General features: G+C 35.1%; 2 protein-coding genes across 2 annotated transcripts in view; one reads left to right on the top strand and one right to left on the bottom strand.

Annotated features, from left to right (window-relative positions):
• Positions 1–674, top strand: part of LOC136798446 (SE-cephalotoxin-like) — a 35,422-nt gene extending 34,748 nt beyond the window's left edge. The window contains exon 11 of the mRNA XM_067055055.1: positions 141–674. Coding sequence (XP_066911156.1) covers positions 141–615 — 475 coding nt within the window. The 3' untranslated portion in view covers positions 616–674. The remainder of the gene's footprint in view (positions 1–140) is intronic.
• A 4,844-nt stretch (positions 675–5,518) lies between these two features.
• On the bottom strand, positions 5,519–16,320 carry LOC136798444 (uncharacterized). The gene is made up of 13 exons (XM_067055053.1): positions 16,255–16,320; positions 15,522–15,788; positions 14,827–14,924; positions 13,866–13,958; positions 13,310–13,376; positions 11,175–11,332; positions 9,383–9,551; positions 8,817–9,050; positions 8,274–8,374; positions 7,873–7,965; positions 7,275–7,347; positions 6,831–6,988; positions 5,519–6,351 (listed from the first exon to the last, which is right to left on the bottom strand). The coding sequence occupies exons 1-13, from the start codon at positions 16,289–16,291 to the stop codon at positions 6,139–6,141; spliced, it is 1,761 nt and encodes a 586-aa protein (XP_066911154.1). The 5' UTR covers positions 16,292–16,320; the 3' UTR covers positions 5,519–6,138.
• Between the last annotated feature and the right edge of the window lie 8,423 nt (positions 16,321–24,743).

The raw sequence follows: 24,743 nt of genomic DNA, 5'->3' as shown, positions 1-24,743 counted from the left end.
TCCCACAACGCCACTGGTTGTAAAGCAAGTAACATGGGAATAAAATGAATTTTTTTGAGTAATCACATGTTTTGACTGCATTGACATAATCTTGCAACGCGTGTATTTGCCAATAAATTTTTCGTAAATCTCGTACACAGATTGGAAAGGTCTGGAAAATCTCAACGTTACCAATACCGATGTTGTAACTGGAACGTAGTCAATGCTCTTGGCAAATCATATCAATACACCAAATGGTCTGGGCAAACCAAGTATGTCCAAGATTTGCGTCAACTTCAAGTCAAATGCTTCACCAACCAAATAGTGACTTCTTTCAAGATCTTGGTGAAGTCACACAAGCAAAACATATGGAACCCACGGAGATACTACATGAAATACGATTACCAGTGTGCTGAGATTAAGAATCAAAAACACAAAAAGCGTATGCGTTGTCAAGAAGTTGCCACCGCTTGGGGTACACAAGGTAAAGGGAAAACACAAGAGTTGGATCGGCATCATGTGAATTGCGCAACGAGAATGGGTCCACGTTGGTTTTTGAATGGCTTTATTTTAGAATGGAAAAGCAATACAAGTCAGATTCGTTATAAATTTTGGTGTTGCCGAGTGGCTGTATAATAAATTTTTAAAAAGGAAATTTTGACGAAATAAGATACTTTGAGGGTATTTAATCTCAATTTTACTGCATGCCTTTATCAAAACAGACCCGTTTTCACCCCTGGCCCACTGGAAAATCTGCCCAAAACCAACAATTGCCCAACAATTTCATTCCCAACTGTGAAATTGACTTTGTTTGTATCCCCATTTGAAATTCAACGAAAATTCACACTTCAAAACCATCCCCAGAAATATCCCAGTTCCAACTATTGAAAAGCTCCATCGGGGCTGTGAGAGAAGGTTGTACGATGACAAATCCTCAAGTCATTACCCCCGTCTTAGATTTTCATTTATCCCGCGGCAATAAGAGTAGTCACGGGTCTTTACTTTTACCAGAACGGTCCTGACTAAGTGACATAGCAAGAATTTATGATGAGTAAGAATTGATGTAAGGGGTGAATGCAAACAATAGTTTAAAGATTCCCAAATTATTTTTATCACACTATAGGAAGCTATTTTCTGCCTAATTTTCTGTTTACATTTGATTGTCTAAATATGATTAATGATTATTTTGTAACAATTTCACATTTCCAAAGAATCTGTCTAGCTTTTCATTTTAGTTACTCACTTACTTACTCATTTTTAAGATGCTGATTAGTCGTTAATCGAATCTTAAACACCTCGTAATGTTTTCCTTGCCGAGTCGTTATGAGCACTTGAATTTACGACTCGATAAGTTTATTTCAATGGTTTCCTTCCAAGAAACTTAGAAAAAATTAAGGATATTTAAAATACACTTAAGTTATCCGCATAAACACTGCTTTCCCGTGTTTATTGCCTCACAACCTGAAGTTAAAGGTCGAGGTAAACGATTCCAACATTTCATACAACATAGAAATTTTGGAAAGGTGTTGGAAAGGTGTTGGATCTCCTTAATAAATCGTTTCGTCGCAATGTCCAACATCATTTTCATCCAATATGGGTGTTCATTCATTCTTTTTTTAATTCATTCTTTTCAAATTAAAAATGGCGCTAGCAGAAGATTTTTATACCCAGTTTAACCAGTCCCACTACTGATGTTTATGCGGAGGAAAATTACCCGGGGGGAACTAGGGTTGCGAGCTGACGGGGGGTGCCGCCCGACTTTCGAACAAAAAATTTTTTGACAAAAAAACATTCGATTTTATTTCTAATGACGTCATTTCCTTTCAAATGTTGGATGTAAGCTGAGTAAACGAATCCAACATGATCCAACACGAAAAAAAGGAGTAAATGTTGGACAAAACTTTTTATGGCAATCATCAAACTCCCGTCCAACACCTTTTTCCTTCTTCCAACATTGCCATTCCGCTCTTTCACATTCTGAATTTTTTTCAAGAAATCGGAAACTTTTTGGAAATACGTGAGATGCGGGAGAAAATCCTGAAAATGCGGGAGATTTGGCTGAATTTTTTTCCCGCGGGAGAAAACGTTGGCATGCGGGAGTCTAGACTAGCAAACTAGTCTGTAAATTAATCATGTCAAAGGGCGGGAACATAAATACGGCGGGCGTTTGCTAGAATAGGAGCTGCGTAGGAGAGCGAGCAAAAGTTGGTGAGAGGCTGCTGATATACAGACTAGAACATTCTGCCATGGCTTCATTTTGGAGGTTGTGAGAACGGAGGAGTGCTTTCCTAAATTTTGGAGGGAGAAAAGCCGACAGACCACTTTGTTTTGAATTTTGGGTGGTGGAGGAGCCACCTTTAAAGTTTTGAAACTTTTACATCTTTAGTTGTTTTTGTTATTCATACATTCTTAGAAAGGTAAGTATTTGCAATTTAGCTTCAGTTTTCTACAATCATCAAAAGTGTACAAGGATTATTCAGTTTTCCTTATGCAGGTTGGTGGTATATGTTACGTGCTTTTGGGGCTTTTTGCTAGCCTCTTTCATTCAAGGAAAGAAATATTTTTTCTAACAGTCTAATTTGGTTCCACCTAAATACTTTTTGCTTTTTATTTTAGTACTTACAGACTACTTGTTAAGGAACTTGATTACTCTAGTCTCATTGTGACTAAGTGAACCCCTCAAACACTCTTTTCTATGAATACAACAGTAACACTAACCAGGCAGGAACTCTGCTCAAAAGTACCCAACAAAATAACCTTTTTGAAAAAATTTTGACACTATTTTAAGAATAATAACATATCATAATAATCAATAATTCTGACACTTTTAATATCTCACGATAACCTAACACAGGTTTTCAAGCCGTACCAAAAATTTTTTTGGTACGGTTTGAAAACTATTTTTAGGTTATCTTGAGAATAAACAGCGTTTCCTGGTTAGTTTAAAGAAACTCCAAAGATTATCCCTCTCATCACTCTTAATGTCATTACTGCCAGGCTGCTGTCTGACAGTCCGACCCTCTTCAACAGACTCACTGCTACAAAAAACAACCTGTCCTGACTGTCAGCATGTAACGTACCAGCCAAGCACAGGAAAATTACACGTACACATAGAAAATTAGATGGAAAACTTACAGAAAAGTACTTACTTTTAATAGTTAAGATGTCATATGTTGAATAACTAAAACTCCAACCTCAAAACAATGACACATTGGTGCATAATTATTATTATAAGTGTATTATTATAATTAAGTATTTCAGTCTGTCGAATGAAAAATGTAACATCTGTCATGTACAAATTTAATTTGTGAAAAATTGAAATTTGCAGAATTTAGTGCTGTGATAAGATAACTCTGATAGAAAATCCAGAGTTTATATGGTGACAGAAAAGTTTTTGGGTACACGTATTCATGATTTTAGAAAAATGCAGTATTTTTGTCATGAGAAGAGAATTATTGTAAATTCTGACCTTTTTCTATAGACTGTGGCTATGTGCTGAAGAATTTTCTTGTCACACCAAAAATGCTGAAAATTAACCTTACACTTTAAGATTTATGGCTAAATTTTTTTGGGAGTTTTCTTGCCACACTAATTTTACAATTTAATATAATTATTTAAATTAAAGTTACCTATTTGAGAAATTTTTGTTGTCAAACCTCAGAATTCTGAATTTTCACCGTAATATAAATTCTGACAAATTTTCATCTACGTACAACTATAATTTTGGGGAAATCCCACTTGTTCGACAGTATACTTGTCCGACGGTACATTTGTTAGACCCGTTGTTTGACTATATAGATTGTCGAACAAATGGATTGTCAATCAACTGGGTTGTCGATCATTTTGGCACCCATTTGTTCCACAACCCACTTGTTCGACATTCAATTTGATAAGAATTTGTTGAACAAGTAAGCTGTGGAAAAAATGGGTTGTTGAACATATGCTTATCACCCATTTTTCTGTAAATTGTAATTGTATGTGTACTATAAAATTAACTTCATATACACTTGAAGATATTATGGCTGAATGAAAAAAATGAGTTTTCTTGCCACACTACTGTAATCTGGCAATTTAAAAATATGTAAATGTTTAAAGTTTTAGTAGGTACTATGTGTACAGTTCGTTTGAGAAATTTTTGTTGCCAAACTGAGAATTCTTAATTTTCTCCATAAATTCTGCTAAATTTCCCTCTACGTAAGTATATATAAGTTTTGGAAAAAATACTAGAATTGAGTAACATAAGCATGGCGAAAAATTTAATCATTTTTAGATGTAAGAAGGCTTTTAATACTTCATAATTTGAAAGAAAATATTTTTTGGAGAAATTTGTCAGTGCCGCTTTACCATAACTTTATTTCTACTCAAAACTGTGTAATTTTATCATAGGGATGATACAGTACGTATTAAACTCAAAACAAAGGGATAACCAGGTAGATATTCACAAAAGTTTGTAGCACTTCCAATACACACGACATTGTGTCAGTGTCGTGTAGTAGTCTCTGGTAGTCCAACAACCATATATTTTTGATAAAGAACCTTTGACTTGTGAGTCCTGGAAAATTAAAACGTCTTATGTGTTTGAATGTCAGTAAATAATTGTTAGCTACTGTACCTGGGTTATCCCTTTGATTACCACCTGCAAACCTAGGAAAAAGAAAGCTGAAATGAAAAAAAAATAGTGTTTGCAATCTGAATACTCCATTCCTAAAATTGAATGAGTTATGAATAGGAAAAGATAACAAGTCAACAAGTTCTGATAACTGATGTTAAAAGATTTTCCATCTTCTCTTGCCTCTCAAATCAAAACAAAAAACAATCAAAAATGAGCCAAAGAATTTTGCATGCAGAGAACCATGAAGAAAAGCCACATATACACAAAGAAGAGACTCATCAATAAGAAACAAGAAACAAAGCAAAATCTTTTCAAATAAAAATTTCCACTAGAAGTCAGCCATTATTTTTTCCAATCACTCCCTCCTCAAAAATCAAAACAACACGATCTGCGACTTTGACGGAAGTTTTCATTTCTCATTTCACGAATTTCTCAAAGTTCATTCATTTCTACAACGCCGAAATCTGGCGTTGTAAGATTGGGGCTTCAGCTTAGCCGTTTTTTCCTTCCTGGGGTTTCGCTCCAGTCGGGCTTTCAGCCCTCGCCGCCGACAAAATTTCTTCCTACGCTTACCTAACTCCTACGCTCACTTTTCCCGCGTGATACCGTTCCTGCCCGACTGGCGTGCCAGTCTAGCGGGAGTCTCCCGCCCAATGCGGGAGAGCCGACAGCTATACATTATGTCCAACAGAGAGAAAATGGTATGTTGGATAGAATGTTGGAATCGTTTACCTCGGCCTTAACTGCCAACATTACGTAACTTAAAGATTTCCATAATTAGTGTGTTCAGGGTCAATGATATGAATCGCGATGCTGTTAGGTCCAGACCTATTGATACAGATAAGGACCGAAAAAATTCGATCAATCTTACCTAAAGTTTGCTCAACTGAAAATATTTCACCAGGTAAAATACAAGAAACTAATTAATTTTATTCAAAAAATACTTTATTTTCACATAATATAATACATGATGTTGAAATGTACAAAGTTTTGAAACATAGGGTTGAAAAAGTATTGGAGGAAATGTTTTTAATAAGCTGTACGCTGCATATACAATACGATATAACATAGAGAAATACAAAAAAACTAAAATAATGTATATAAAATTGAATAACATATATCAAATTGCCTGCTCCGATCTTAATAAAATGTCTAATCCAGTCTCTCTCCCTTCCTCCCTAGACGGTTTTTACATTCTATCTAGATCAATATAGAAGCATCTTTGCTATCAAAGAATCACCTTGACTTTTTTAGGTACACTTACGGTAAAAAGTTGATAAAAGGCAATGATTCACGGTGAAAATACGAATTCACCAAAAAAAACGTCATGGTGATATTTAATGTTGATTATCTAGCGTATCTGTAGTAATGTTTTTCTGATACGGTCGAGTTTGCATTTCTGGTAAAGCCTTAAACAGAGATCAATTCCATGGAACAAAGCAGATGTTTTTTGAACCGTTTCTGTATTGGTCTTCTAACATCTTGTGCTATCAAGTTTCATTAAGATATTGATGTAATTCTTTAGATTGATGATTTCAAAACATGATTTACAAAGCCAAATAGCAGACCAAAGCAAACAACATTGAAACGAATGAGATTTGAATGGTAGTTGATGCAGAGTCAGTAGGGTCAGTAGAGTCAGCACCGAAATTCTTTCGGACAACACGGTTGTTGAGATCTTGTACCGGACGCCAATTGTTATACATTTTCTTTTCTGCATCTCCATTCTTGTTCTCTAATACACCCAACATTTGGTGAGCCTAAAATTAGAAAAAGGTTTTGAAAATGAAATACTCTTCGCTCTTCATAGATGGACGAGTTTCTTCATGGATTGAAATTACGGTATAGTTTTTCGCTTGGACATACCTTCGGACGTTTCATTGTTCACCTGGGGAATGGGGTACTGCAGTAGGAGAATGTCGGGTATTTGACGACATGATTCGCCAAAGGTGACCTTAGAGAGACTAAACTTTTGCGAAAAGGTGACGGTTTTAAAAAGCTTTTTAACTTTAGAGAAATTGATTTGTCATGGTTTTCGTACCCTTCAAGGACCCAAAACGGGGAAAACCGACCCTTACCATCATCACATACCAAACATCTATTTTGCCTTAAATTATTTAGTATTTTACAATTGTCTTCTATATTTCCTGGTGAAATTTATCCATCTTGTTTCAATGCTATGGTATTCCTTTAGGTTTAGTTTCGCATTGATTACTGCTTGGGTTAATCTTTTTCTTACCTGATCGACTGAGATATCAATAATGTCACGGTTGACGATCCATGTTACACTTTCGAAGCATCTTGGAGTGGTTAAGGAGCCAGGGTATGTGTAATAGTGGTTATGCATTGGTGGGATCAAATCAGCTGGTTTAACGTAGTCAATATTGTGTGTAGATTCTGTAAAATACAAGAATCAAGACTTATAAAGGCTACGATGCTATCTACACTATGCGCTCATACAGCTCTACTTCTTCGATAATAACTAAAACCCTAACCCAGCCTCCATAATGAAACTCGTAAACTTTTGCTGTTCTTTCGGTAATTACATCTCTGCCCTTTCTTAGAACCTATCTAGGGTAGAAGATAGATCCATAGATCCATTCTGCAGGGGCTCCTCACTTCACCCAGGACATTGCCCCAACACTTCTGCATTGTCTAACAAATTATTGGCCTTGGCATATACCTTTGTATTTGACATTTTCGAAAGCATCAAAGATTGTTTTGTATCCAGTATGGTTTGATGATCCATTGCCAGCCTGGAAAAGAGAAGTTCAACATTAAAAATACTATACTCGTAATTTGCTCATTGAGAGTAAAGGTTGCGACAGGCGACGAAAATTTTAAAATGTTAAGAGACAGATGATGACGAGCTCAGAGGATTCTAATGAAAATGTTATATCGTCTACGCGAAATGTCGATGTAGAATTCAAACTCTTATTAGTGGAACTGATCGAAGAGTAAAAGAGGTGTTCCCTAATTGGAGATACCTGTCTTAACGAGTGGATGATTTATCATAATCCATATCATATCATAATCGGTTTCAAGTCTACAAATGACATCAATAGTCTGTAGGTGTCTGTGAGTATGTCAATATAATGGCTGACTTTTAATCACACATCCTTTCTCATTCAGACTTTGGGGTTGCAGTTAAATGAATATAAAGTCTTTAACTAAAACTAAAATTTCCTTAACGTGAACAAACTTGTGTTCCCCGTGTTCGTGTTATCGAGATTCCACTGTAATAAGTTTTATTTTGACCACTTATAGAGGATTCACCGTACCTGGATAAAATGGCCCCATACAAGGAGACCGTCAGATTTTGCAGCAGCTGCTCCAAGAGAGTCGTATTTCTTATTGAAATGGACAAAATGAACCTGAAATGAAAAAATAGAGATATTAAGGTGAATTTTCTCTTTTTGGTTCTTTTGTCACATTATTCAGTCCGAATCTAGCTGTATTGCATTGATGGTAGTTGAGAAGGCAAACACGACCAAAAATTTAGCGAAGTAAAATTTTCAAATAAGATTAAAATGACTTCTGTGTATGTTCAAGTTGTAGATATTCTAATTTCATATGTTGCTTCAATGATCTAAAGAAAGTGCTCGTGATTCATATTCTCTTGAAGTTTGGTCCGCAAATCAGATTCTAGGGTGTTAGTGGTTTATGCATGGAAAATACTTACCTCGGCAAAATATTGTTTTCCATCATGAGTGTGTTCTGAGCCACCACCTAATGGCTGATCTGACCAATGGAAATGGAATTGCGCTAATTCGTACTCAACACCTAAAGTTGAAAAATACAATTTCTAGAGACATATTGAATGGAATTATTATTTGTTGAATTCTCTTATATAACTCTTGCCTAGAAATCTAAGCCAGATTGATTCAGCCACTTCGTAAAGTCTGATGGTAAGTTGTGACTGAATATCTATGGAATATCTGAATAGTTTTTCAAGGAAAACTTAAAATTCCGTAAATCATAGAAAATATTAAAGCACCGAAAATGCTATATTGCCGTCAGCCGTATCTTAGCTTGTAAATACGGGCTTGGTTAACCAGGCTAAGACAACTCTTGAGTTTATAAAAGTTGAATTTCTAAAATTTCGATTTTCGTTCATACAATTAATGCGTGGCAGAGAAACATGGATTAAATAGCTGAAAAAGGGTACCCCTGAAACCTCAAATCCTTAATTTAGTAATTATGAATTTGGTTCAAAAGTAGTTACCTAAATGTTCAACTGAGGAGTCAAATCTGCTGCCACCCAAAGACACAGTAATCGAATGTCCGTTATTACTCAGCTGCATCATATTTTGGTTGGCCGAGTCATAACTGGTCATTTTCAATGGTTTAAGGTCATCATCATGTGTAGCGTTTGCAGAGACGATATTGATGGGTGATTGTCGTGATGTTTCAGTATTGTCCACACAGATTGGGAAGAGTTTTGGCCAAGCACTGGCACCTGTAAGAAGCAATGAGTATTTGATGGTTTAGTTAAATCTTTTCGCAACGAGTAATCTTTTCCAAGTCATTTCCACTATTAGAGTTCGCTTTACGGACTTAAGGCTAAACAATGAAAATAATAACGATTATCCAAAAATAATTTCAGCGAAAACCATAGCGTAAAAAGGACGCTACAGATCCGATATTCAAAAACACACAAAATTTTAAAGTGCTTTAAAAAAGTTTGAAATAGTGTCAATAGTAGTAAAAGTCAATCATAGACGGCCTGGATGGTTTTTAATACTTGACGTAAAGATTTCAACAAATGAAGACTGGGAATAAATTTCATACCAATTTCAGTGGATTCGTAATCCCATTTTGATGGTGAGATGTATATGTAAGTTTTGTCAACTTCGATGGATTTGACCTTTCGTCCGTTCAAACCTTGAGGTGGACGGAAGTTGTGAGTCATTGGTTTGTCTTGGTTAGAGCCTTCATACATTTTACGAAGCTCAGCAACCTAAGAGAAATGCAAGTTGAAAGGCTTATATAGGTGTAAATTCTTGAAATATGAAAAATTTATAATATTGTGATATTTTTTCAATGATTTGAAGTTACCCCTATCAACCATAGAATTTCTTACAACAAGGAGTTGAATGTACTTTCAAAAATATGGAAACTTGGCTTTTATATTTAATGTCGACTCTGAGCGGAACCCAAGGGGGTACTAGGGTTCCGAGCTGACGGAAATTTCTACTTTTTGCTGTTTGAAAGATCAAAATTTGGTCAAAAGGACTAGTTTGACCAAATTTTAAAAAGGAGAAAAAAATAGGAAAACTTTGCGATTTTTACGACCCTTATAGGGATTTTAAGGTCCCAACCGAAATCAGTTCAAACTGAAGGGAAATAAAAAATCACTCAGTTGAAGAGTCAGAGATGGCTTAGGTAGATAAGTATGTTTTCCAGAATGAAGATGAACTTTTTAAAGTACGCGTAGGGATCAGTCTAATTTTCCCGTATACTTATATACAAAATTGGTGTGTTGTTAGCAAAGTAAGCACTTTTTAATCGTGAAGTGAACCAAAAAAAGATCATTATAGTAATTTGTCTGGTTTGAGTATTCTCTACTTAAATTGGTAACGTGCTTTAATTACTTGCACTTATCATCTATAACCACTTAAATCTATTATTGTTGTCGCTAGAGGAGTAGATTAGTTGGACAAGCTGTTACTATCAGTGGAATTTCAAAGCACAATAAAACCCTTTGTAGATTAAATCTAACGCGAAATTATTCTTAATAACTTCTTTTAAAATCAAGCTCCAATTAGATTTCCATAAAATGGAATGTCCCAATTAAATTAAAATTGCTATCGAGAAATTCTTTTGTTCCTAGCTCAAATATTCTAGTGGGGAAGGTTTTGTAGTTTAATTTATTTCCATTGAACACCCATGTGTCACAGACCCGCTGGGCCCAGCCCCACTGGAAAATTTGCCTAAAAATTTGTACCCGTTTGGAAAATACCTTGGAATTTCATCCCAACTCGAAGTTCAATGTTTAAAAATTGCACTACAAAACCATCCTCACTGGATTTTTTAACCTTGGAGCAATAGAATTTCTAACCCGATTGGAATTTCAATAAGAATTCTTTTTCGCACTGAGGAAAAAAGTTTCACCGGAGCTGTGAGACAGGGGTGTCATTGACTTTCAAGTGGGGATAAAAAATTGTAGGGTATTTTTCCGACGGGGACAAAATTTTGGTCGAATTTTCAAGTGGAAGTGGGGCAGGAGTCCCAGCAAATCTGTGAGATACAGGGGTGTGTTAAATCCCAGTCATCTTAATATTTCGTATTACAAGTTTTTTTATAAGAATATCTAAAATTTTTGAAGCCTTTGAATGTTCTTAACTTTTTGAGATTTAAGCCTAAAAATATTCTTAGCATGGTCTTATTTTCACCATTTTGTTGGTATTTTTGTCATTTTCCTAAGAAATTGGGTGTTTTAGAGTCCAAAGTTCTTAACTTGTTCTTAAGATTTTGACCATCGAAGCCTTATGTTCTTATATAGTTTGTTCTTATAAAAGAAAACGTGTATTCAGTCGAGTGAAGTGTTAAAATAATGTGACATTTTTTAAGTATAAGTTACCTGAGCACTGGAAACTTTCAATGGGGCTTGGTCGACGAACCATTTGACGCTTTCGTAACATCCTGGTGTAGTCAAGGAGCCTTCGTAATGGAAAAATTTGTACCATTCGGTTGGGAATAATTTTTGTGGTGGAAAGAATGGGATGCTTGTTGAGTTACCTGTAAAAGAAAGATTAAATAACTTCATAGGTTGATCATGACCAACACAATTTTCTCTCAAAAGGCATTGCTCTCCAGCAATTATTTTTGAATTCACTTGCAGTTGGTTCTGAAATTGCATTTTCAGCCCCTAGCTCAAATTTCCTCGTTGCGCATTTTCCCCTGGAAACACCAATACACTCCCATTTTTATACTTCCCAGTCCTTAAAGCTTTAAAATGTTCTGTTCTTAAAATTTTGGTTATCAAAACCTTATGTTCTTATATAGTTTGTTCTTAAGAACATGTGGCTCCAGTGTTTCTTTTCCTGATAAAGTTTATCCTGTAAATTTCGTCCAATATAAATTGTAATTCGAACGATGCCTCCAATTTTGAATGACTGGCATATCCAGCTAGGCTCAAGTGCCCTTGTGGTGTGGAGATCCGACATTCCTCCGAGAACGAGAGCTGGTCGCTTGCCGATCTCTCTCTCTCTCTGGAAAATCAGTCAAGCAATCAGGCGAATTTCCGTAACCCAAACCCTCCGGATTTCGAAAAATTGTCCCAACCTTCAGAGCTTTAGAGTGGCAGAAGACAAAAATTTCTGCATCGGATGTCGGATGATAATTAGTGAAGCTAAACAATGGGTCAGGATATGTATTTAATGTGGTTGTCATTTTGTTAATTTGCTATTGATTCAAAGAGGAATTCCTCTTTTATCAAAAACTGTTTTTATTAACAAAATGAACATAAGCGTAGTTGCGGTGTTTTTAAATAAAACCATAATTGGATGCATTTGCAATTATAAAAAGTTGGCAATGACAACACTATTTTTAATCAAACGTAGTACGTGCGTAACTTTACGTTTTGAAAATTTGATTTAGATAGAGCATAACTTTGATGTGCAAAGGGTACCACATATTTATACCTATAAGCCTTTATAGTGTGATGAAATTTCTAGATCTCCAAAAAGTCTTGTTAGTTTTCGGCTATGTAAATATGGCACTCGATAATCACAATCTTAGGATATGGCTAATGTGACCCAATTTATTATTTTCTAAGCGTTTCAGTTGTTTCTAATTTGAAGAAATGTTGTTGCATTGACCTCGTTAAGGAAAAAAATATCACAGCTTGAATTGCAATTAAGATATTTAATGATTCTGTTTATTAGAAGTGCATAGAGGACATTTAGCAATTAAGATTCCATTCTGGTCAAAATTATTGCTGATTTCAAATCTCTAATCACGATATGAAGTTATTCATTCAAGTTACTCATTTCACAACAATGATTTCTAAAATTTGATAAAGATATTTTTAATTTAGAACTTTTGATTTAATCTAATCACTACTCGCATTGTGAAATCAAGGTGTGTATGCAATAGCAATTAAGCTTTATTCTTGATATGTCAATGCCTACACTGTCGAGTGCCGTGTGCAAAAACACAGCAGCGGAAAAAACAGGATTAGATAAAGATGCCATTTCCAACAATACTTTTTATAGTACTGCTCCCCTACTCTTAAATAAGAATTATCTTTTCTCGATATGATTAAACTAAAGTCTGTCAAAACAATCCTAACAGAGACGTGTGAAAGCCGCATTCAACTTTAAACCATTAATACACGGCCCTGAAATCAAATCACGCTTTTACTCGAAATTTTTATGCCTTTGTTACATGACCTTCATTTCTGATTGGTTGGAATTTATTGACACTAATAATGGCCAATAAAGTTATCAGCTGTAAGTTGTAAAGCAAGTAACATGGGAATAAATTCACGTTAATCTTTTCGAGTAATCACATGTTTTGACTGCTGGGCACTGCGATAATTTTGCAGCCTGTGTATTAAAAACAAAAACTTAGGTGTTAAATAAAAAAAAATATATTTTTGGCTCAGGAAGTTATTCACTCTATTGCAAAACAAAACTAAACCGCCTGTCACTGCCTCATTCATTAATAGATAGCCAATGAATTAACATTCAGACAACTTTCGGAAATCCACACCTAGATAAAGAACATCTTTGACTGCATCAATAATGGGCTTTAAATCTTCGTTCTCAGCCGAGCTGATCTATAAAGTGAAAATAAAAAGGAATTTCAAAGCATTTAATGCACGCTTAATCCTTACGAGTGCGCAAAAAGGTAATAAAAGATTTTTACGATGTAGACATTATGGTTTAATACCAATGTTGGAAAGATATTTCTATACCCTTCCAAATACGTTTATTCATACCCATCGAGCTAGAAGCCCGAAAAGGCTAGTGATGAATCTTTCACCTTACTCAAACTAGAAAAAGTGGAAGAAGCCACACGGGTCACGCGTTTTGGATGAGAAATAAGTGACTTTATTTTCCATCCAAAAATTTCGGATCTTGCCCCTTCGGTGCTTTAAAATCAATGTTTATACCACTTTAAAACAAGTGGTTATAAGCGAGTGACAACCTAAAGTTTTCAACATGGCAATTAGATTTTAAGACCAGGAAAAATCTAGCTGGTGTTATGATTAGAAAAAACAAGCGAGATTGAATATAATATTTAATACTAGAAAGTTCTATCTTACCTCGAAAAGATATCCGAGCACAAGTAATCCATCAGATTTCTCAACTGCTGCAGAGATGTTCCCGTATTTTCGGTTATAATGTACAAAGTGAACCTAAGAAAAATAAATTTGAGTGTGTTTAGAGTAGGGAAGGTTTGAAGGAGAGAACTTGATACTCGGGGCAAACTCCATTACGAATATTTGGAATTGAATGTACCTTTTAAATTTACTACTTTATTTACTATGTTTATCGCTTCGTAGTACGTACAATGTACGTACAGTACGTACTACGGCAATGACTTTTGAAAGTAGCCGACAATAAATCTACTAAAAGAGCACGACAATTGCGTTTTAATTGTTTAGAACCAGTTTATACAAGTGGAACATTAATATTTCTGATTTTCGCGAATGCTTCCAGATCTAAAGTTTACGACGTAAAATCTTGTATCGATTACAAAAAAATGGCACTTGAGTGGCCACAAGCATCTTACCGTGAGAAGTTTCACAGGCCGTACTTCGACCTGTGAATAATCATCTCATTTCTATTCAGCTCGCATTTAGCCAGAACAAAATTGGCGATCATCCAAAATCTTGGATGAAGTTTGAGCCAATGAAATTGGAACTTATAAAATGTAGAAAAATTGAATGATAGGAAAATGAATAGTTTGAGTAATTTCCATTTGTCCCAGAAGAATTGTAAAAATCAGACATCTAGAAGGATATAAATTATTTCTCCATAATAGAAGGAAGATCAAACATGTGTGAAAAAAAACTCGTTCAACCCGTCGTCACAGATACGTTTTCTACAGATTCTTAACTATGATGCTCATGGTACAAGTATCTTGCTAAGCCTTGGCAATCGCTTCTTACTAGCAGCTCTTCTACCAAATATTCCAGGTGAAGATAATGGTACGGGGAAAAGTTTAGAAACATGCCTCATAAATGCATGCTCTAAAGTCTCACTATTAATTTTTTAACTAACCTCTAGAGGATACTCTTTTCCATCGACAGTGTGCTCAGAGCCTTGTGTATCATTTATTCCCCAATGGAAATGAAACTGGGCCAACTCGTAAGCAACGTCTAAAATTTGCGAGAAATTTTAATTCATAATATTCAAGACGCAATGTTTTCTACGGAAACAACCCTTTTTTTTACCAGTAGTGGCAAGTTTAAGCTAGAGAAAAATTTGCCTCTGGTAGATCCGTAGAAAACATAAAGTAATGATTAAGAGAAAACTACAGAAACTCGCACATTAGAAAACTAAAAATTCTGCTGAAAATTCTCGAGACTTCAGATACTTGTTATCTTAGAGAAAACTTTTCGGTTAGCAAAAAATTTCAAAGTGTTATATGTTATATGGTGTAGCGTAGGGATAAAACTTTCAACTTAAATAAGTAGTGTCGATAACAGGTGTTACGAGCCCATGTCCGTTATTTGAAATTGTGTATGTGCTGCCAGTACGAGTTTTATTTTAATTCAAAATCCATAAAAATTCTCCCAGTTCAAAAAAGCCCAGTGTGGATTGTTGTTGAGTAAAATTTTAATTGAATTTAAAAATAAATGGGGATGAGATTTCCAAGCCGGGTCTGTTACACGGGATGTAATATACAATGGGTTCGAGCTATGATGACTCTACTGTATCATCTTAGATTATATAATAGATATTTGTTCACTTACGTTGGCTGACCATGTATGGAAGAGCGTCGAATAAATCAGTGGTATCGATAACAGGTGTAACAACGAGCCCATGTCCGTTATTTGAAATTGTGTATGTGCTACCAGTTCGAGTTTCATTGTAATTCGGAGCTTGTAGCTTGTAAAGGTTAGTGTCTTTTTCAACATTTGCTTTTACAATGTTAATGGGTGATTGTTTTTTACCAGAACTACAATCTCCACTCCAGAGTTTGTTTGGGTCAGTATAATCCCAACTCGCTGCAGCACATACTAACAAAAAGAATTGGAAAAGAGTTATAACAAGTTATTTCAGTGTGTGAATGTGTGACGGGGAGAGAAATAATATTTTTGAAGCTAGTGTGTTGTAGATCGGAACTAAAGAAATTTTCATTGACAACGATAACAATGATAATAACAATATGGGTAAGATTTTTTTGAATTCTTATAAGAGCCCTCTGATTATTTTGAACATATATACTAAGATAAGAAAGTATTCTGGCTATGCGTAAGTCATGATTATTTCGTCACACCCATGGTGCTCTGCACTCAAAGTGGTTGAATTTAGAACGCCATGGTCATACCCGAAAAAGCCGGTCGACATTGGACCTCCTTTGGCTTTTTTTTAGTTACAAACAGGGGTAAATCCGGCTTGTTCGAGTGAAATGACACAACCTTAACTGACACATCAATTGATTATAGAGACGAAAAAAGAAATTTCAAAGTTGAAAAGGTATACCTGCAACCAGAGCCAATAATATGGATGCCTTCATCATTTTTATCTCTTTAGTGTTTTTGTCAGATCTGTTAAAAAATGAAGATTGTGTTTACAGTCAACTCCTTTAGGAATATGAATTTTTATGTCTAGTTAACCTCTTCAAAGATTTTTGAATAAGTTTAAGCCAAAAAAAACAAAAATACATAAACAACCGACAATACCATTCACCAAAATTATATCTCGTAAAATTTAGAAAATGTTTTTCCTCTTAGAAATAACTTCTTGTCAAAATTAGTTCCATTAAGGGGATCAATATTGACAAAATCCTTCTCAAACGTGGGGTCAACTGAAAAACCCTTCATCTTCACAGTTTGTCAGTTGTCAATGTACGTTTTGAACGGATTTTGAATGCTAGGAATTAATACAGCTAGAATGATTTATTGGTTTTTCTTAACGAGTTAACGAGACAAAAATGAGGCAATGACATAATATATCTATCTTGATACTGCTTGGCCAATCCCTTAGGTCAGATATCTCACTGATGACAAAATTCTATAGAATCCCAGATAAAAACGATTTTTCAGGCAGGAGATTTGAAAGATGATCCATGTCGTGTTTTTTATAAGAACAATGAGGCTAAAAATCGTCAAATACTAAGAACAATCGTGAGCCCGAAATTACTGAATTTCAAGCAATTTAGGGGTCAAAGTGGTAATAACTAGTAATTAGTTAATTACTCCCTGTAAATAAAGAACAGAATAAGAACAGTTTTTTGAGGCTCAAAGTGCCAAAAAAATAAGGACAGCCAAGCCTCAGCAAAATTTTACTGGTTCTTATAAAAAAAGTGTTGTACAGAATTTTTGGATTAAAGAAAAAAGTGACATTTAAGCCTTTCAACATGCAAAATGTGGACAAAACAAAAATTTGTCATCTATATGAATTTTAGACATGTCTGGAACATTTTAATCGAATTATGGTAAACATATTCAGCTAACTAGATAAGTTTTGGTTTAATATTATCATTTTAACTAGACTCGTTTAAATATCATTTGGGAAATTTCAACAAATCTATTATCCCCGTGTTATAGCGCAGGCCACTTCGGCTCATGTACGGGATTTTTTCAAGTGGCTCGAAAAAGCTCGGCCTTACCGCGAGTCCTATTAAGTCTTATTCAATAAGTATTTCTTCAGTTTTTTACAGTATTCGATACATAAGTAGAGCGATTTCAGTCAGGAAGAAAGAAAACAAAAAAGTACTTTATTTGATAGAATTCTGAATTTGAAATTCATTCTGAAGTCCTCTCAAAAGAGAAATGAAAGCAAGAAAAAGTTTGATTTTTTCCTGAATACGATGTCAAAAAACAAAATATTTTTTTGTCGCGGAAATCAGCCGCCTAGAATCCAGAAATTGCCTGAGCTAATTCATTATAGGAAGAAGTAGTAAAAGATAACAGCAATCATAGCTACCGTAGCAATAGTAGTTAACCGCGATTATTGTAAACTTTTTTTGATTCCACGATTCTTATCTCACTGTACGTGCTAAAAAATAGCACTGTAACACTTATGTGACAAAGTTGAAGTTAGCGTGGTTATAATCTGAGAATCCTTGCTGCAGTATCATTCTCTTTAGTATAAGGATTCAAATAATTCATTCCCACTAAGAGACCTTCAAAGACCCCCCCCTCCCACCTCAGTGGACCCTCAATTCACGCAATCACGCAATTTTTCTTCGAAATTCACCCAACCATGAGTTTCACGCCAGCCCTATTTTCTAGGAAGTCGGAAAATTTTTCGGGAAAATTCGGGAAAACAATTTGACAATCGGGAAAATTGCATATAATGGGGCCCCAGCGGTTTGCGTGAATGTGTGAATGGGCTTTTTTATTTGCATGAATGTGTGAAAAAAAAATTGCATGAATGCGTGAATTGGATTGCTTTGCGTGAACAAAAAATTGCATGAATTTAAGGTCCGCTGGGGGCCTCTATAATTGGTGGAAAAAGAAAAAACTCACGTATTCACACACAAAATAGTTCAATTTCACGCATTTACGCAATCAAAAAGGGTTTTCAATTCACGCACTCGTGCAATTTTTTTTTTTTAATTTTCACGCATTTACGCAACCGGAAAAGCCCATTCACGCATCCACGCAAACCGCTAGGGGGGGCCCTAAAACTTCTTGGGAAAATGGATCTACGTATGGTATCGAACTATCTCGTGAGATAACCTATTTTTAACACGATTATTTTCAACGCTTTCGCGCAAACTACAGGAAGTGCAAGAAGAAGAGGAGAGAGACACTTTCTTTTAAGAATTTTAAAAATCTCCATTTTTACATTTTCGCCTAAAACGTGTATTCTATACTTTTCTATAATAAATTTTGCAACACTCTAAATATCTCATATTTTTATATTTTTGAACTTGACGCCTTCCTTATATTCTCTCATAAAGTTGAAACTATTTTTTTCTCCAGTCAAAATCACGTTAAAGCCCACTCATGTAAAAATCATCTTCGAATAAATCAGCCTAAAGTATTCAAGAATCAATGCCCAAAAGTACAAAATACTCGAAAAAGATGTGACTGAAAAAGCAGTACAAAAACCACAAACGTGTAGCGTGTCAACCTAACCAAATGATTAACTGTATATTTGCAAGGGCTTATAAGCTTTTCTCAACTGATATATACTTTTTTTCATCAATGATTAAAATTAGTCCGCCTTTGAAAGACGTAAAAACAAAAGAATACTCCGGGAATACTCTCACTGGTTCGACCAATCATAATGCTGCTTCATTGTTTCTTATTACTTTTGATGACAATCAGAGCAAATACGTTAGAATGATTATATTACTTCTAAGTCTCTTATGACATTGAGTCATTACTTTTGATAAGGGGAATTGCGGTTACCATAGCCATTAATTTGTTTATCAGTTATCCGTGTCACAAATATTTCAGGACAAGCTGCCGTTTTCAGGTTTTTTTTGTTTTTTTTTATGTATCATTGTTTTTACTAGAACTAATAAAGTATTATTTTGTTCTTAATTTCTCTTGATGTTCAGGTTTAAATATTGTTGAATTATTTATAATATACTTTCTTTATTCGCTTATTTACTTAAAAGGGGCTAGGATTTTTCTTAATTTGTTCTCAGGGTTTCGCCAAAATTGAACACCGTGTTCTCACTCGACTTTTCTTATAAAAAAGTCTTTATAACAAAAGCAATATAAATGGTGTTTACATTGGTGGCAATCCATCCATGAAGATGATGGTGTATGCCATAGCGAAGTAGGAGGTAATAGTGGACGGGCTTGTAATCACCTCTTTTTTAATTGATTCAAATTACCTAGACTAGAAAACTACACGTTTTTTTTTATAAGAACAAACTATATAAAAACATAAGGCTTCGAGGCCCAAAAATTTAAGAACATTCTAAGAACATTCTAAGGCTTTGGAAACTTAAAAACATGCATTTTCTTAAGAAATTACATCAAAATGCTCAAAAAATGCTGAAAATAAGAACATTTTAAGAACATTTTTAGGCTTTAAATACAAAAAACTAAGAACATCCGAAGGCTTCGAAAATTTTTGACGTTCTTATAAAAAAAAAACGTGTAGTCTGTTAATTAATCATGTCAGAGGGCGGGAACATAAAGGCGGCAGGCGTTTGCTAGAATAGGAGCTGTGTAGGAGAACGAGCAAAAGTTGGTGAGAGGCTGCTGATTAACTTAGCTTTCAGCCCTTGCCGCCAACAAAATTTTTTCCTCTTTCTTGCTCACTTTTCCCGTGTGATACCGCTCCAGCCCGACTGGTGTGCCAGTCTACAAATTACCGTGATATAGATAAACGGGGATAATCACTCACGGTTCACGGATGTTTTCTAACGGATTTGCGTGCTCCTTGAGTACTAGAGTTTACATTTTACGGGGATTTTCCAATAGCAATATATGACCTTTAGACATTCTTTCCTTTGGCTACTGTCACCGTGCCCACAGACAGCATTTTTTCCTTAATCAAATAGCCAAATAGCGTTTGTCTTTAACAGCAGTATTAGCGGGTTTGCGGTTAACATACACTGCTTAAAACTTTTCTCTCTCAACCAGTTATAATTTGTCTCTCTTCACCTCAAGGAAAACGCTTTTTACGGCTATTGTATCCACAGATATCTGTAAAGCCCGAAGGGCTAGATTTGCGGCTTTTATCAAAAAGTGAAGCTCATCTTTGGAAGGATTTCCTACCAGAGTCACGTGACTAAAATATGCAATTTCACCGGTTTGAGAGATGTGAAATAGCGTTTGCCGCCTACGTTTTTTGATCTCGCGCTCCGAAAACAATTAAAATGCTAGATCCTATCCATCGGCACGAAATTTAAAAAGTCAAATTTTTGCTTCACTTTTTTTTGCTGGAGAAAGCTTAAAGTTGCCTATCTAGCCCTTCGGGCTTAGATATCTGTGATTGTATCATGTTCTTACTTTCTTGGTTCTTACAAAAAATAATTAATTTCCCAGGATATCTAAAAATGCGATCTCTTTTGATTGCTGGCTTTTTACGTATAATAACTACTTATTATGTTATTAAGTTTATAAATGTGCGTGTCGTGTGCAAAAACTAATGCCTTTATTTCATAATACCAAATCAAAATGGTATATGAAGGCTAAAATCGAATCTCCTATGTGGGTTTTAAAGTCACTTTCATCGGCCCAGCATCGGACCTTTCATTGGCATGTCCTCGGTGCTTTTGAAGAAACAATATCTCGCAATTCAAATTCATTTAGGAAGAAACGGCACCTTCTGGTATGAAGTGTCCACATTACGAACAAACATTCGCGACTAATTGCTATGTCGCTGAGCCTTCATGTCACTCCGACTTCTTGTTTCCTACATGAGTTACACAGCCCGTCTGGCTACCAAAAACAAAACACAAACAAAGAAAGTGCTAGAATCAATATCAATATTTCGTCCAAAATGAATAAGAAAAAAAAAACATTCCCAAATTTTGAAAGAGCTTTTTCTGAGACCATATAAACATATATTGCTGGCTGCATGGGTTCATGAGTACGGGCACTGCAAATACCGTATCATCAGGGCATCGGGGGAATGTTCAGGATCTATCTTTATCGGGAATGTAGCTTTTTAGCCAAAATTATACCTCGAGCTTATTGACCAGGGGAAATTTTTCAAAGCCCGTAACCACCTAGGCTGCACGCATCCCCTCTGATATGATTTGATATAGGGGATTCGTATCGTCTAAAATATTTCTGTCCCAACTTACCCCCGTCTTTTTTTTTCTTTTTTGATTATGCGTCATAGCAATACAATGACTTCATTTTTTCTTTGTTCAATGAATGAAAATTTATAATTATGAAAACAAACAGCACAATGGCTTCATTTTTTTCTTTCTTTGATTGGATGTGACGAAATTATGTAAATTTATGCAAATTTTGGTTACCCCAAATTTGAGGTAACTCTCGGACGAGAATTTCATACACGATACGCATCCCCTATAACAAAAAAAATTCTGGGGATGTGCGCAGCCTAGTAACCACCATAATTTATTTAGCAAGAAAATGTTTACGATTTTTACTTTATCCTATGCACATATACGAGGGCGAGGGCATCACAATCATTTCATTCTCTCTATATTTTCTGTTTCTCTTATCTCACAAACATCAGAATAAAAGGAGATTTGTATTCTGATGTACGTATGCAATCTTTCGATAATCGCCTGATATAACCATATAAGGCGATAAAAATTCAGCGGAGGCCTGTGGTCCCCGAATAAATTTAAGAAAAGAGATCAGTTTTTAGTTGACATACTAAGTTGACAAGGTGCATCAATAGTGATGTAAGATCTGCACAAAAATTATTTTCTAAGGTTGTTTTTTGTGCAAATTTTGCCGTTTTCCAGGGGGTATAATAGCGTTCTCAATGTTTTCTGAAAAAGCTCGTCTACCGGCTCTGTATGGAAATTTAATGAAATGGCCCATTTTACATCTTATCTGTAAAATAACGTAAACCGGTACAGTAAGTAAATTAAACTTGAATCTCAAAACTATGTATTGCCTAGAGCCTTGTATAATTTAAGTAAAAAAGAAAAGTGACAAAACGTTTTAAGGAATATTTTTTCAGTATTTTCAGAACGGTGACGTCTGAAATCTTTTGAGAAAGTTGAAAATATATTTTTCCTAGCACATTGCAAAAAATATTTCAAAAAATTATCAAAAATTTTTGTTTGACCATTTAGAGATGTCAAGGCAAGATACAGTACATACAGGAAGGGTTTCTCTTTTATTGTTATTCTCCGTTACACATAATTCGGATATATTGAAAACCACAAGACATTAATGGCACACCAAAATTGAGCAAAAAAAACTGATATAAAAAGTTAAGCCGTATTAGTTTCTGTAGTTTCGTTTTGAATGACGTAAATATAAAGAGGGTATTAGATGTATCGAAATACATTCCAACATACTGCATACATTTAAGGTATTACTGGATTTAACAAAGTTAATACCTATAGAATTAATACTTTTTATTATATAGTTGATGTATGCTATCCGGCTATTTTCGAGAGACAACATATCATGTTTTATCTCTATAAAAAACACTTCAACAAACGTATAGTAACTACCCTGAGTATCAGAGGTTAAGTTTTCAAAGAAAAAAGTAACCTCTGAAGACAAATAATAGAAATTTTATCGCGCATGTGTCAATCTAATCACTGTAGAAAGAATCAAAGATGAAGAGCAAATATTACCATATTAATGTCTAGCAGACTGTATCAGTATGCAGTTTACTATTAACGAATTCCCCAGAAACCTCAAAGTGTAGTTGAAATGAGTTTATTTCGAAAGAAATCTTTTACATGATCCCCAAATGTATAACAGTAATTACTAAACTTTTAATTATGGAAATGTCACTTTTAATTCAATCGAAATAATAGACAAACTTTATGTTATGATTCTCTATCACTGACTCTTTTTACAAAGCATTGATGACTTTTTGTAAGTTGTGTTTTCAACGACGGGAATAAAAATATCGACTATGACGCTCATCCAAGATCTTGGATGGTCGTCATGGTTACTTTTGTCTTCGCTGATTGCACGATGAATAGAATCTCGATTCGTCGGCACAGCGTAAATATATGATTTTGAGCTGTGCTTTTCACGGTATATAGTAACCATAACTTTTCAAACACTTGTCGTATAATAGATATTTGGTAACTATCGTTAGAAAGATATTTAATGCGTATATTTATTCCACTAATTTTTTTTTCAAAATTCCTAGAAGAAAATGAAAAAAATGGTGAAGAAAAAAATGAGCTTATTGTAGAATAGCACAATAATTACCATTTTCACAATAATGAAACTTCAATCTTGTTATGGTCAAAAATAAATACACCGCGCACCTTTTTGACACAGATTTTAATTAACATATTAACTCAAAACATATCATCCATTCTGCACATACCACTCTCTGTTAAATGTGGAGTTTGCAATTCATCTTCCCAGATGGCTTTTCTTTTTCCTTTTTGGGGCTTTTAGACAAAATTGCCACAACGTTTAGATCTTGAAATGGAAACTAAAAGCATGAGAAAATACATTGTTTGTATTTCCTTAGGTGACATAGTCCCCGGGGGGGGGGGCAGCCAAGCAAAATGACTGACGGGTATGTACGGGCACTAAGGGTGTGTTTTTCAAGGCAACCAAAATGCACTGTAAGGGTGGATTTCTTTTGCCGCCTGCACTGTAAGGGTACGAATTTTATGATTTCAATATTGTAAAGCTATGAGCAACATTGAATGATGTTTTAATTAATTGATATAATACAATACTATTTTCAAACCTAAATTCACAAACGAAATCTTTCTTTGACCCATTTCAATCACTTCAGGGAAAAAGCTTGACTGCACTGTAAGGGTATTCAACTTGGCGAAAAATGCACTGTAAGGGTTTATTTTTCGGGAAAAACTACTGCACTGTAAGGGTGCAATTTTGAATGCCAATTTTTAGCCCGCACATACCGTCAGTCCAAAATCCAACTGCCCCCCCCCCGGGCAGTAGTCGGTAGTTTACAAACCAGAATGTCAGTTTTCACTAAAATCCTGAAAAAAAACTTAGATGTCTTAGCTGGTATTTGATAGAACGGGTCATTTCCAGCCTGGAAAATGGTGCACAATACGCCGAATATATTCAGCGTGAGGCAGTAATTACTTTTGGCGTAGTGGCGTAAGGAGCGGATATAAAGTAAGATATTGGCGTCAAAGTTTTTCAAGAGCACCACCATTCTAACGTTCGATTTCATTACGCCAGGTTTAAGCGTATCTATTTTAGAAGCACCAGCAATACAAGCTATTTTTCTAACTTTTCAATCATAAAACTAGAAAATATAGCAAATTTTGGTCAACTTTCAGGGCTTTCGGGGGCTTCGCTATTTTGGCGTAGACTTCAGTTTAAACAAATAATAAATCGGCCTGCACTTTGCATCGTTTCCAGAGTCACTCACATTTATCAGATTAA

Source organism: Clytia hemisphaerica, unplaced genomic scaffold (assembly GCF_902728285.1).
Source record: "Clytia hemisphaerica strain Z4C2 unplaced genomic scaffold, Clytia hemisphaerica genome assembly, whole genome shotgun sequence".
NCBI classification, from domain to species: domain Eukaryota; kingdom Metazoa; phylum Cnidaria; class Hydrozoa; order Leptothecata; family Clytiidae; genus Clytia; species Clytia hemisphaerica.
The sequence above is the reverse complement of the archived record's forward strand: the minus strand, read 5'-3'. Positions and strand labels throughout refer to the sequence as shown.